This window comes from Sapajus apella, unplaced genomic scaffold, assembly GCF_009761245.1.
Source record: "Sapajus apella isolate SASKATOON/1434 unplaced genomic scaffold, GSC_monkey_1.0 scaffold150, whole genome shotgun sequence".
In the NCBI taxonomy this organism is placed as follows: domain Eukaryota; kingdom Metazoa; phylum Chordata; class Mammalia; order Primates; family Cebidae; genus Sapajus; species Sapajus apella.
Genome location: NW_022437090.1, coordinates 1,239,086 through 1,253,245, shown reverse-complemented (window position 1 = coordinate 1,253,245; position 14,160 = coordinate 1,239,086). Strand labels below are relative to the sequence as shown.

The 14,160-nt window shown below is 38.5% G+C and overlaps 1 protein-coding gene across 3 annotated transcripts in view; it reads right to left on the bottom strand.

Moving 5' to 3' along the window:
• Window positions 1-14,160, bottom strand: part of FZD3 (frizzled class receptor 3) — a 76,258-nt gene that overhangs the window by 14,118 nt on the left and 47,980 nt on the right. For all 3 annotated transcript variants that reach the window (XM_032265423.1, XM_032265425.1, XM_032265424.1), the window contains one exon: window positions 275-423. In XM_032265423.1, the coding sequence (XP_032121314.1) occupies window positions 275-423 (149 nt within the window). The remainder of the gene's footprint in view (window positions 1-274; window positions 424-14,160) is intronic.

Below are 14,160 nucleotides of genomic sequence, written 5' to 3'. Positions count from 1 at the left end.
ATGGTCTCGATCTCTTGACCTCGTGATCCACCCGCCTCGGCCTCCCACAGTGCTGGGATTACAGGCTTGAGCCACCGCGCCCGGCCAAGTTTTTATTTTTAAATTAAGACATGCTACTGTGCCAATCATAACTGGGTAATGCTGAAAATGTTATAGTCTTGTTTGAATAATTCTCCAAATCCAAGTCATTTTCACGTAAGCAAAAAAAAAAAAAAAAAAAAAAATTACATAAATGTGAGACTTGTGAACATCATGATAATTTATTTCAACTTACTCTTTTTTTCTACGACCATGAAAAAAACTGGCCCATTCAAAGCATGTCTTTTTGCTTCCAACCCAAAATACAGAGGGAATGCCAACTATGAGAGCCATCAGGTATTTCATCAGAAAGAGAATCAAGTCTGGACGACTCATTTGAGTAACCTAGAAGAGGAGAAAGAAAAACATCTTAAATATATAAAAATAACTTTCTATGAAAGACCACTATAAAATCTTTTAAATAAAGTGAGAATAAAATAATTCTACAAATTTGATGTTTTCATTTGTAAGGTTTAATAGGTAATTTTCTTGTTATGTGGAAAAAATACACTCCTGAAAATCTGACAATAAATTTATACATTGAGCCAGATCTATCTACCTAGATAGATAGAAGATAGATATTTGGCTGATATTAGCCATCTTCTAAACTAGGAAAGAATGGAGATCTTATGTACAATAGCAGTGGGGGCAGTGGTGATGCAGATGGACTTTTTAAAAGAGTAATGTGAAAATAAGATGCCATAGAAGGAAAAACTGACAGGTTTGACTACTAAAAATTTAAAACTTCTACAGAACAAGAAGCCTTAAATCAAATTAACAGAATAATGACTAACTAGAAATATTAACTGTATCAATCAAAAAAGCAAATCTAAGAAAAAGAAAATGAAGAATGAGCCAGGTGTGGTGACTGAAGCCTATAATCCCAGCACTTTGGGAGGCCGAGGCAGGCAGATCATCTGAGGTCAGGAGTTCAAAACCAGCCTGGCCAACATGACACAATGCTCTCTCTACTTAAAATACAAAAATTAGCTGGGCGTGGTGGTAGGCACCTGTGGTCCCAGGTACTTAGGAGGCTGAGACAGGAAAATTGCTTGAGTCGGGGAGGTGAAGATTGCAGTGAGTCAAGATCACGCTACTGCACTCCAGCATTGAGTGACAAAGTGGGACTCTGTCTCAAAAAAAAAAGAAAGAAAGAAAGAAAAGAAAAAAGAAATAAAGCATTTATAAGACAAAAAAAAAAAAAAGTCACAGAACTAATAAACCCAAAGTTGGTTATTTGAAAAAGGAATAGGCCAGACTCTAGTCTAATCAAAACAACAAAGAGAAGAAAACAGCTGAACACACAGACACAGAAATAATAACAAAACAGATACAAATAGAGAAAAACTAAAACAGATACAAATAGAGAAAAATTAAAGAATCTTTAAAAGATTACTTTGCTCAATTCCAGGCAAATAAACTTAAAAAACAATTGATACAAATGATAGGAAAACGTAATTTAACAAAATTGACGCCAGAGGAGATTAAAAAAAAAAAAATTGAACAGATAATTATAGAATAAAGTTGTCAAAGAGCTACCTCCTCTCAGAAAGCACTAGACCCAAAAGTTTCACAGGAAAATTCTAATAAGCCATTAAAGAACATATAATTTTTTTTTTGAGACGGAGTTTCGCTTTTGTTACCCAGGCTGAAGCGCAATGGCGTGATCTCAGCTCACCACAACCTCTGTCTACTGGGTTCAAGCAATTCTCCTGCCTCAGCCTCCCGAGTAGCTGGAACTACAGGCGTGCGCCACCACGCCCAGCTAATTTTTGTATTTTTAGTAGAGACGGGGTTTCACCATGTTGACCAGGATGGTCTAGATCTCTTGACCTCGTGATCCACCCGTCTCGGCCTCCCAAAGTGCTGGGGTTACAGGCGTGAGCCACTGCGCCCCGCCAAGAACATATAATTTCAAATTGTCTGAAAACACAGAAAAAGGAAACTATTAAAATTATTTATATAAAGCAAGCAAAAAATTGTCCTTAACAAAGTCTCCATAAAGAAAATTATTTATTTATGTCTCATTTAGGAATTTGTATGCAAACAGAATTTAACAGCAAATTAAAAGAATATGCCAGGACCAAACAGGGGAATGCAAGGATGGTGCAACATTAGTAAATTTATTTATAAATTCAATATATTATTAGATCAAAGGGAAAACATATAATCATCTTCATAAATGCCACAAAGGCATTTGACAAAAGTATTCATTCTTGATTATTAAAAACTGTAATAAAATACAAACAGATGATGGTGAAGTACTTAAAGACACTATATCTGTATTTCAATGTATCTCAATCCAAAAGCAAACTTCATGCTTAATGGAAATACCAAAAGCCACCAGAAATATTTTCATTAAAATATGGAATACAAGAAGAGTATCTACTGCCACCACTCTTAGTAAACCAGTTGCAACAGCTCTAGACTGCAATTAGATAAAAGAAATAAAGGTTATAAAAACTAGAAAGGAGGAGGCAATGTGATCATTATTTATAAATAATGTAATTTTACACCTGGAAAAACTAAGAGAATAAAGTAAAAGCTATTATAAATTATAAGCAGGGTTGCTAGGTATGAAATAAAATACATAAATAACTTTCATACACATAAATATCAATTAGTAGCTATAAGAAAGAAAATTCTTCATTTACCCTTGTTATGGGCTAAATTGTCTCCCCTATCCAAATTCATATGTTGAAGCCCTAACTCCCAGTACCTCAGAATGTGATTGTATTTGGAAGCGGGGACTTCAAAGAGGTAATCAAGATTATGTGCATGGATCCTAACCCAATATGACTGGTATCCTTAGATGAGGAGGAAATGTGGACATAAAGACACCAGGGGTATGAACACACAGAGAAAAGACCATATGAGGACACAGCAAGCAGGTTCCCAACTACAAGCCAAGGAGAGAGACCTGAGAGGAAACCAACCCTGCCAGCACCTTCACCTTGGACTTCCAGCCTCTAGAACTGTGAGAAAATTAGTTTCTATTGTTTCAGCTACCCAGTCTGTGGTATCTCATTACGGTAGCCTTAACATACAAATACAAACTATAACAAAGGAGACAAAACACCTAAAAATAAATTTAATAAGAAAAATAAGTGATCTATTTGAAGACGTTATAAAACACACCCCACTTCAAACATGTTCTTAGTTAGAATTTATCATAAGAATGCAGATTCTCCTTGATTTATTGAATTTGACACAATCCCAAAATTCCAATAAAAATACCAGAGTTATTTGAGCATTAAGACAAGTTGATTTTAAAGTTTATATGGAAAAACAAGTAAGAACAAACAGGAAAGTCCTGAAAGAGAAGAGAAATATATCATTAAGCTATAATAATTAAAACTGTGTAATTACAGAACACTATTTAATGTAAGTAGTATTAAAGTAAGTGATATTTCAAACCATTCAGAAAAAATGTGTTTATTCAATACATGGATTCTGGACAGGCTTCTAGAAAAAAACAGGGGCAAAGCCATACGATATTTCAAAACTAGATTAATTTCTAAAAGAGAAAATTCAGACCGGGTGCGGTGGCTCATGCCTGTAATCCCAGCACTGATGGAGGCTGAGGCAGGTGGTTCACTTGAGCCCAGGAGGCAGAGGCTGCATCGCGCCACTGTACTCCAGCCTGGGCGACAGAGTAAGAGCTCGTCTTAAAGTAAATAAATAAAAACATAAATTCAAATGTAAGAAAAAAATTAACAACAAAAAAGAAACCATAAACTTAAAGTTCTAGATGAAAGCTTTTGTATCAGGAAGAGAGGTGAAGAGTGACTTTCTAACGATGACACAAAACTTAGAAGCCATCAAGGGTTGGTTGTGGTGGCTCATGCCTGTAATCCCAGCACTTTGGGAGGCCCAGGCAGGTGGATCATGAGGTCAGGAGTTCAAAACCAGCCTGGCCAATATGGTGAAAACCCATCTCTACTGAAAATACAAAAATTAGCTGGGCGTAGTGACATGCACCTGTAGTCCCAGTTATTTGGGAGGCTGAGGCAGGAGAACCGCTTGAACCCAGGAGCTGAGGTTGCAGTGAGATTACGCCACTGCACTCCAGCCTGGGCGACAGAGTGAAACTCCGTCTTGAAAACAAACAAACAAAAAAAGCTATTAAAAAGAGACAAGTGTGGCTACATAAAACCCCACATTTCTGCATGGCCATAACTATCGTAGCAACAGCCAAAAGACAATTAAAAAGTTGATATAAAATTGTTGCAAATTATATGGCAGATAAAAGGGCTAATTTTGTTAATGAATAATAAACTCCTACAACTAAATAAAAGCCCATGACCTAAAGAAAAATAGGCAAAATATATGAACAATTTAAGAAAAACAAAAGACAAATCTAGAGCTCAGATTCATAGTTAAATTATATGCTGGCTCTATTTTTAACCTATCAAATAGGTAAGATCCAAGAGTCTGACAATATATTGCATTAGCAAATGTACAAATACTCTCATATACTGGAGATGGAGAGGTAAATTCATAAACCTCTATAGAAGACAATTTGGCAATGTCAAAGTTATACCTTTTGATTAACAATTATTTTACAAATATATGCTACAGATAATTCATATATATGTGAAATGATGTATATACAAGTATTGTACATATATCATATACCAACAGTAAAATATTAGAAGCAATATGATTTATCCACTCAATGGAATACTATGAGGGCAAGAAAAGATACTGAGGAAGCCTTTCTAGTTTGGTATTGATCTCCAAAATATATCATTAAATGACAAGAGCAAGGTGGGGGAAGTGTGTATGGGAGCTACCGAGTAAAAAAGAGGGAGCAAAGGAATATACTTGCTTATACATGCATGAACATCTCTGAAAAGAGGATATACAAATTCCTTGTAAAATTCCAAGTTACCCTTGAGAGGCACTGGGAAGCCGGGAAACACAGGTGATGATAGAAGGGAGACTTTTCCCATACACTTTTGTAGCTTTTGGGTTTCGAACCATTAAAAAATTTTAAGAATAAAGAAACAGAATTTTTTAAATGTATATATGAAGATTCTAAATATAAAAATAAGTGTGGGATGGGGCACTGGGAAACACCCTCACTGTTGGTAAACTGGTATAACCTTACTAGTATACAATCTTGTAAAACTTATAAAAAATGTAAATGTGTATTCCATTTGATTCAGTAATTCTATTTCAAGAAATAGCATCCTAAAGAAATAGTAGATCAATAATAGGAGATTGTTTAAATTATGGTATATACAAATGACCAAATATACAGCCATTCAAAAAACGATAACGTAAATGAAAAAAGGAGAGTACAGACAGTGGTATGCTGGTAATTGTTCAACAACTGGCTCTTTGGGTCAAGGGAAGCCCGGATTTGCAGCATCTGCCAATTTCAACGGTCATTTTCTTTCTTTCTTTCTTTTTTTGAGACAGAGTCGCACTCTGTTGCCAGGCTGGTGTGCAGTGGCCCAATCTCAGCTCACTGCAACCTCTGCCTCCTGGGTTCAAGCAATTCTCCTGCCTCAGCCTCCTGAGTAGCTGGGATTATAGGTGCACGCTACCATGTCCCGCTATTTTTGTATTTTTAGTAGAGTTGGAGTTTCACTATGTTGGCCAGGATGGTCTCGATCTCTTGACCTTGTGATCCGCCTGCCTCAGCTTCCCAAAGTGCTGGGATTACAGGTGTGAGCCACCATGCCGAGCTCAATGGTAATTTTCTTTTTTTTTTTTTTTAATTTTTAAAAAATTCTTTAATTTTTTAATTTATTATTTTTTTATTTTTTAAATTTTTCTTATTGCATTTTAGGTTTTGGGGTACTTGTGAAGAACATGCAAGATTGTTGCATCTTGTGGTCTCAGAGTAGTCTGACTTCTTACTAGAGGCCGATCTCTCCCAGAGCAAGCATTCCAAGAGATCTTGGCAAAGCCTTTGGGTCATACAGAATCACTTCTGCTGTCTCCTACTAATCAAAGGCAAGTCACAGTGCTAGCCTGATTTAAGGAAAGGGGACTGACTACTCAAGAGCAAGAGATGTGGTTCTCTGGTTGGAGGCAGGGGGCTACATCGCTCTGAAGAGTAGCTACCATAGTGATTGCTACAAAGGGTTGGCATGTTTGTCCCCTCCAAAACTCACATTGAAACCTAAACCTCAGTGGGGGAGTATTCAGAGGTGAGGCCTTTAAGAGGTAATTGGGCCATGAAGGCTCCGCCTCATAAATAGACTAATGGGTTATCACAGGAGCAGGACAGGTGGCATTATAAGAGGAAGAAGAGGGACTGAACTAGCACCCTGAGCCCTCTCACTATGTAATGCCCTGCATCAACTCAGGACTCTGCAGTTCCCATCAGGAAGAAGGTCCTCACCAGATGCGCCCCTCAACCCTGGACTTCTCAGCCTCCGTAACTGTAAGAAATAAATTCCTTTTCTTTAAAAATTACCCAGTTTCAGGTATTCTGTTATATTCAACAGAAAGCAGACTAGGACACATAGAGACTAAAAAGTATGTAAAAATGTAAATTGTGGTTACATTGTTTCACAGGGGTAAGGGGGTTTTCCTGTTTCATCATTTTCTTCCCATATATTTTCAACTTTTTAAAAAGTAGAAAAGACTATATGTATATAATCAAAACTGACAAAACATTTAACCAGGAAAACTTATACTGTATTAATGGAATGCCAAAAGCTCATGAGATACAATGAAAATTTATATTATGATAGATAGCAAATGTTCTACAAATAAATTTCTCTAAGAAATTATCAAAAATTATACTGATATTTAATCTACAGTACACAGTGAATATTATAAATATGTAAAGTAACCTATATAAATAAATCCATGATCAACTAGATAGAAAACATGATAAATCTGTAAATGAATCAGTACCTAGGACTTATATTCTGCATACACACACACACATCCTTTCTTGCATTTTCCAACATGTATTCTCTAATATGGCATACTACTTCTTAAAGGTGGATATTCACATAATATTAAGGTGGAACACATGAATGTAGTAGATAACATAGGCTGAAAAGCATAAAGTACTTAGAACTGTGTTTGACACTTAAAAAATATTCAAAAATGTGTCTCAGGGGCACCACTATCCCAGAATACATTTAAAGGCAATCCATAGTAAGATATTCTGTGGTAAAATAAAATTTGGGTATTATGAGCCTCCCGCCCCCGCCCCTCTCCGGAGGGATTATACATTAGTATATTAAAGGTTCTGGGAAGTCCTGAAGAACTGTTTATCTTCGTTTAGCTCAGTGTTTTCTATGCTGATAGATACATTTCCTGACTGAAAATTAAGGAGTTGGAATAGGTAAATTCTAAGGTTTATTCTAATAGCCTATGAGCCCTATTAATCTGGAAAAACTTTATAGGGAAATTAGAGACTAGTTTTGCTACAAAAGTTATTTTCCTTTGCCAGGATTCAAAAATCTATCATATTAGTTAAAATATACATGTGAACCATGACTATATACTTTTTTTTTTTTTTTGGCTCACAAAAGAGAACATCTCATAAAAGTGGAGTGTGGGCCAGGCACGGTGGCTCAAGCCTGTAATCCCAGCACTTTGGGAGGCAGAGGCAGGCAGATCAGTTGAGGTCAGGAGTTGGAGATCAGCCTGGCCAACATGGCGAAATACCGTCTCTACCAATATATAAAAATTAGCCAGGTGTGGTGGCAGGTACCTGCAATCTCAGCTACTCGGGAGACTGAGGCAGGAGAATCACTTGAACCTGGGAGGCGGAGGTTGTAGTGAGCTGAGATTGCACAACTGCACTTCAGCCTGGATGACAGAGCAAGACTGCATCTCAAAAAAAAAAGTGGAGTGTGGTAAGGGGAAGAATGAGAGCTGGGAAACACACTTCAAATCACATTTGCTTATACCCAATAAATGGCGAGAAAACAAGGACTGACTGAAGAAAAATGATAATTTGTAAAGAGGTGACTTACATAAGTAATACTATGAAGAGGAAGAAGGTAAAGAATATGGAAATTAAAACTAATACAATTGTAATGAAAGAAAGATAAAGACAGCTAATCAGAGTTGATCACAGAATTAGAACAATTGGGTGATGTGAAGAGCAATGGCCTGAGCAATGTGACATGGGTCAAATCACTTTTTAATAAAATAAGAAGCTTCAACTTAATGATTTTGAGGTTGCCCTCAATTCTAGATGACTGATTCTAGAGTCTAAATCCTATACTTATAGATCCAGTCTTATCCCTTTGTTTTACGGATGCAATCAAACTCTAGGGAAGTGAACTGATCTGCAAGGTCACACAGCTAATTAACTGAGTCACTTAAATACTGTGTGCTACTGTGACCGGATACAAAAGATATATCAGCAAATGAGTCAGAAAATTCCCTGCCCTTGTTGAACTTACATTCTAGAGCAGGGTAAGGAAGCAGTGCTGTCAATGTACAGGAACTAACGAAATCTTATAATTTCAGATAGTAATAAGAACTAGGTTAAAAAAACAAGGCAGTGTGTAGGTGTGGTATGGTGGTGAATGAGGCAAGATTTTATTTTATTTTGTTTTTTGAGACAGAGACTCACTCTGCTGTGCCCAGGCTGGAGTACAGTGACAGGATCTTGGCTCACTGCAACCTCCTCCTCCTGGGTTCAAACGATTTTTCTGCCTCAGCCTCCCACGTAGCTGGGATTACAGGCATGCACCATCACACACAGCTAATTTTTTTATTGTTAGTAGAGATAGAGTTTCACCATTTTGGCCAGGCTGGTCTCAAACTTCCGACCTCAGGTGATTTCCCAACCTCAGCCTCCCACAGTGCTAGGATTAAGACGTGAGCCACAGTGTCCGGCCAGTAAGCAACTTTAGATCAAAATGGTCAGTAAAGGCTTCTTCAAGGACATGACATTTAAGTAGGGATTTAGGCAGAAGAAACAGGAGTAACAATAATCCTGACAGAACAAGTTTCTTGTCTCTAAAGAATAACAAGGAGGCCAGCTGGGCTAAAAGTGAGCATGGATGGAGGAGAAATGGTAGGAGATGAAGTCAAAGAAGGAGGCAGGGTTCAAGTCATATCTGGCATTGCAGGGAATGGTTAAAAAAAAAAGAAAAAAGAAAAAAAAGATTTTATTCTAAGAGTAATAGGAAGCCACTGAAGGGTTTTGTTCAAACAAACAAAATGATCTCACTTACGTTTTAAGAACTCCCTCTGGCTACTGTGTTGAAAATAAACTAAAGAAACAAAAGTAGAAGCAAGAAGATGGATAGGAAGGCCACTGTGAATTACTGAATGGCTTGGACTAAGGTAGAAGTGGAGGTAATGAGAAGCTGAAGGATTGGATCTGAGGTATGTGAGAAAGACAGGGCTCAAAAATAGCTCCAAATTTGGGTCTGAGCAAGTAGTGGATGATGATACCATTCACTGAATGGGGCAGAACTGGGAACAGGATGCAGGAAGCAGACGAGAAAAATTCAGAGATGTGTTTTAGACATACTAAGTTTAAAATGCTTTGTAGACTTTCAAAAGGAAGTGTCATGTAAATAGACATTCTGGAGCACAAAAAGAAGGCTGGGCTGTACAGTCTAAAACATGGGAATGGATAAGATTACACAGAAAAAAGGAGAAGGCAAAGAAAACAGAGCCTAGGAGAGAAACCCTAAAATATCTTCCAACTTTGATTCTTTAGTGCCTGCACCTTAACCTGTATTGTCTGTGTAAATTAGAAACATTGTTCACATAACATAAATGCTTGAATAAGAGGGAAGGACCAATAAAAACAAAATCAGTAACAACTAAAACCTCCAATTAGGCAAGATTTGGAAGACAGCAGGGATGTAACACAGAACATTTTTTATTACAGGGTTCTGGTTAAAGCCAAAATTCCAGAGAAGACAATTCAGCACCTGCCCACGGCAGGGATACAGGGAAAAAGCAACTCAATCAACACCTGTTTTTTGAAGATGCCACAGGCAGAGTGTTGGAGCCAGAGGGCCAAGACACTGAGGAAGAACAGCCCATCTACTACTATACAGAAAGAGTGTCCCCTTATAAATGAAGAACAAAGAAGAAGAGGGAGAATATTATCTACTTCTAAATCACACAGAGACACAAAATGGTGAGGTAGTTAGTACGTAAAACAGGCCATATGCTAGCTAGAAAGGCAAAGCCCACTAAAGAGAAAAATATTGAAATAAAGGAAATGGAATACAGTGTTTACTTTTTATTTTTAAAAAGCCCTATAATAAACCGAATGTCTATAGTGTTTATTTATTTATTGACAGGATCTCACTCTGTCACCCAGCCTGCACTGCAGTGGTGCAGTCACAGCTCACTGCAACATCCACCTCCTGGGTTCTCCCACCTCAGCCTCCTAAGTAGCTGGGATTACAGGTACCCATCACCATGCCCAGCTAATTTTTCTATTTTTAGTAGATACGGTGTTTCACCATGTTGGCCAGGCTGGTCTCAAACTCCTGACCCGTCTTGGCCTCTCAAAGTGCGGGATTACAGGGGTGAGCCACGGCACCAGGCTATAAAATTTTTAAAGAAAAACCTCACCTGCCGGGTGCGGTGGCTCATGCCTGTAATCCAAGCACTTTGGGAGGCCGAGGTGGATGGATCACGAGGTCAAGAGTTAGAGACCATCCTGGCCAACATGGTGAAACCCTGTCTCTACTAAAAAGTACAAAAATTAGCTGGTCGTGGTGGCGCGCCCCTGCAGTCCCACCTACTCGGGAAGCCAAGGTAGGAGAATTGCTTGAACCTGGGAAGCGGAAGTGAGGCGAGATGGCGCTACTGCACTCCAGCTGGGCGCCACAGTAAGACTCTGTCAAAAAAAAAAAAAAAAAACTCACAAAATATTTCAATTCCTTGCATAATTAAAATAGACAAATAAGAAAACTTTCAACTATTCTTGTATAAGTATTCCTGAAAACACTATATTCCTAGTGATGTTATATCATCCTCACAATTGAAAAAACTTACCGGATGTATTTCTTTTTTTTTTTTTTTGAGACGGAGTTTCGCTCTTGTTACCCAGGCTGGAGTGCAATGGCGCGATCTCGGCTCACCGCAACCTCCGCCTCCTGGGTTCAGGCAATTCTCTTGCCTCAGCCTCCTGAGTAGCTGGGATTACAGGCACGCGCCACCATGCCCAGCTAATTTTTTGTATTTTTAGTAGAGACGGGTTTCACCATGTTGACCAGGATGGTCTCGATCTCTTGACCTCGTGATCCACCCGCCTCGGCCTCCCAAAGTGCTGGGATTACAGGCTTGAGCCACCGCGCCCGGCCCGGATGTATTTCTTTAATCTAGCTGAGAATACCGGCAAAGAAGGGAGACATCGACATCTGCTTACTGTAAGCCGTGCATCTTGACGACTGTCTTGGTTCTACAACAGCCTGGCTAGCTATAAATAGCCTACATTCACCATCTTCTGAATCACAGATCTCCACTAACACTGCTATGAGTTAATCTATAGAACTGCAATAAATCTTTTCAACCATCATATAAAAAAATTTACCTGTATTTTGATTTTTCTATTTGGATACATAATCCACCAAAGACCCCGGGGTTTAAATTATTTTTAATTAAATAGAAAAAAAGTTACTCATGTTAAGGAGGAAAAATACTCTGCCAAAAAAGAAAACCACTTAAGGTATATATTTTTATTATTGTGGTGGCCTAAATTCAATACTTGTTTTTGATACCTTAGTTTTGAATCAGGTTAGCAGAGTCCTTGGTTTCTTTCCCTATCAAGAGGAATCTATACTTTACTAATAGAAGTACACATTGCATTGGGTTTGCATGCATGCATGCATGCATTCATTCATTCATTTATTTATTGGAGACAGTCTTGCACTGTCCTCAGGTGCCAGGCTGGAGTGCAGTGGCACAATCTCGTCTCACTGCAACCTCTGCTTCCCGGATTCAAACAATTCTCCTGCCTCAGCCTCCCGAGTAGCTGGGACTATAGGCGTGCGCCACCACACCCAGCTAATTTTTGTATTTTAGTAGAGACGGCGTTTCACCATGTTGGCCAGGATGGTCTCTATCTCTTGACCTTGTGATCTGCCCGCCTCAGCCTCCCAAAGTGCTGGGATTACAGGTGTGAGCCACCACTTATACCAAGCCTATGGTCACCTAAAGCCCACATAAAAATGAACTATTGATCAGGTTCATAACAGTCTGTCATACAACTGGTAACTGACAACAGTTTCTGAATGGAAGTCTTCTGATTCCCATTTCTGTGTACTTTTTAACTATACTACACTACACTGCTTATCAACCTTTACTGTTATTATGCTTTGAAAAGTCACCTACTTGCCCCATCAAATATAAAGGCTTATTATGTGATAGAAATTAAGACAATGTAGCACAGGGACAGAAAAATAGACCCTGGAATAGAACAGCAAAACAAATTTCACAAATAGGAACTTGATATATGACTAAGGCAGTATTATACATCAGCAGAGAAAAGATGAACTAGTTAGTCAATGGTGCATGCAACCTAGATATGACACATGCGCAGTTCACAACAGGATTTGTGACCCTATGAGAAACTAATGCTGCTGCTTACCTGTCAGGAGACTCAGGCGGTAATGCAAGTAATGGGGAGTAAATACAGACAACGCTTTGCAGGCTCACCCACCACTCACCTCCTGCTGTGTGGACCTATACTGGTCTGTGGCCCGAGGGTAAGGGATCTCTGCTATAGAGTACATAATTGTTATATTCCTTAAGGTATTTTTTATTTTTACTAGGGTTTCCCATATTTTTTTAAAGGAACAAGAGAGTAAGAACTAAAAAATAACTTTGTTAGTCACAGAACGATCTGATTTCCATGTTTATTTTCTCCTACTAGGCTATGAGCTCCGGCAGGGCAGAGGCTATATTTTATTCACAGTTGCTTCTCCAGCAACTGTCAATATGGCAGAATAGTACATATGTAACAAATGGTTTTGAATTAATGAATCAATTTTACAAAAAGGGAAAAAACAAGTTGTGGTTTATGGGAGAATAGTTTCCAGATTCATTTAATATTAGACCTTATATTCAATCCCCTAAAATTTTAGAGATGAAGAAATTATAAACTTAGTGACTAGCCTAAACACACAAAACTAGTTAAGAGATACAGCCAGAACTAGGTGATGTCTCTCCAAATACTCACACCTGTGTTTTCTGGATACGAAGAGGTGTAAAACGATGTTAAGTCTGTAGGCTTTGGAATCAGTTCACATCTCAGCTCTGTAACTTACTATATGACTTCGGACAAACTGTATAAATATATGAGACTTAGTTTCCTAATTGGTAAAAGTGAGTACAATGTAACTTACTGGGCTAATGTGAGGATTAAATGAAATGATGTGTATAAATTGTTGAGCATAGGACATGACACACGGCATATAACTTAAAAAAACTAGAGGCCGGGCGCAGTGGCTCATGCCTGTAATCCCAGCACTTTGGGAAGACGAGGTGGGCGGATCACGAGGTCAAGAGATTGAGACCATCCTGGCTAACACGATGAAACCCCATCTCTACTAAAAATACAAAAAAATTAGCTGGGCGTGGTGGCATGGGCCTGTAGTCCCAGCTACTTGGGAGACTGAGGCAGGAGAATTGCTTGAACCCGGGATGCGGAGGTTGCACTGAGCCGAGGTTGCGCCACTGTACTCCAGCCTGGCGCCTGGTGACAGAGTGAGACTCTGCCTCAAAAAAAAAAAACTAGAAGCAACTATGATTATTAAACTATGTTCCTCTACTCTACTATTCTCATAAAATACTGAAATTATTTCCTTAAATTGGTGTGGTATTCAAAGATTACTGGAAATATGCCTTATTGACATGTGATTACAGTGACATATTAGAATTCATTTTTATTTATTTACTATAGTGACAACAGTACTACATAAAATTCTTTCTTTTTTTTTTTTAAGTGAGCGGGGGGTACAGAGTTTCACTCTCGTTGCCCAGGGAGCAGTGCAATGGTGAGATCTCAGCTCACTGCAACCTCTGCCTCCCAGGTTCAAGCGATTCTCCTGCTTCAGCCTCCTGCATAGCTGGGATTACAGGCGTATGCCACCATGCCTCTAAATCTTTTGTATT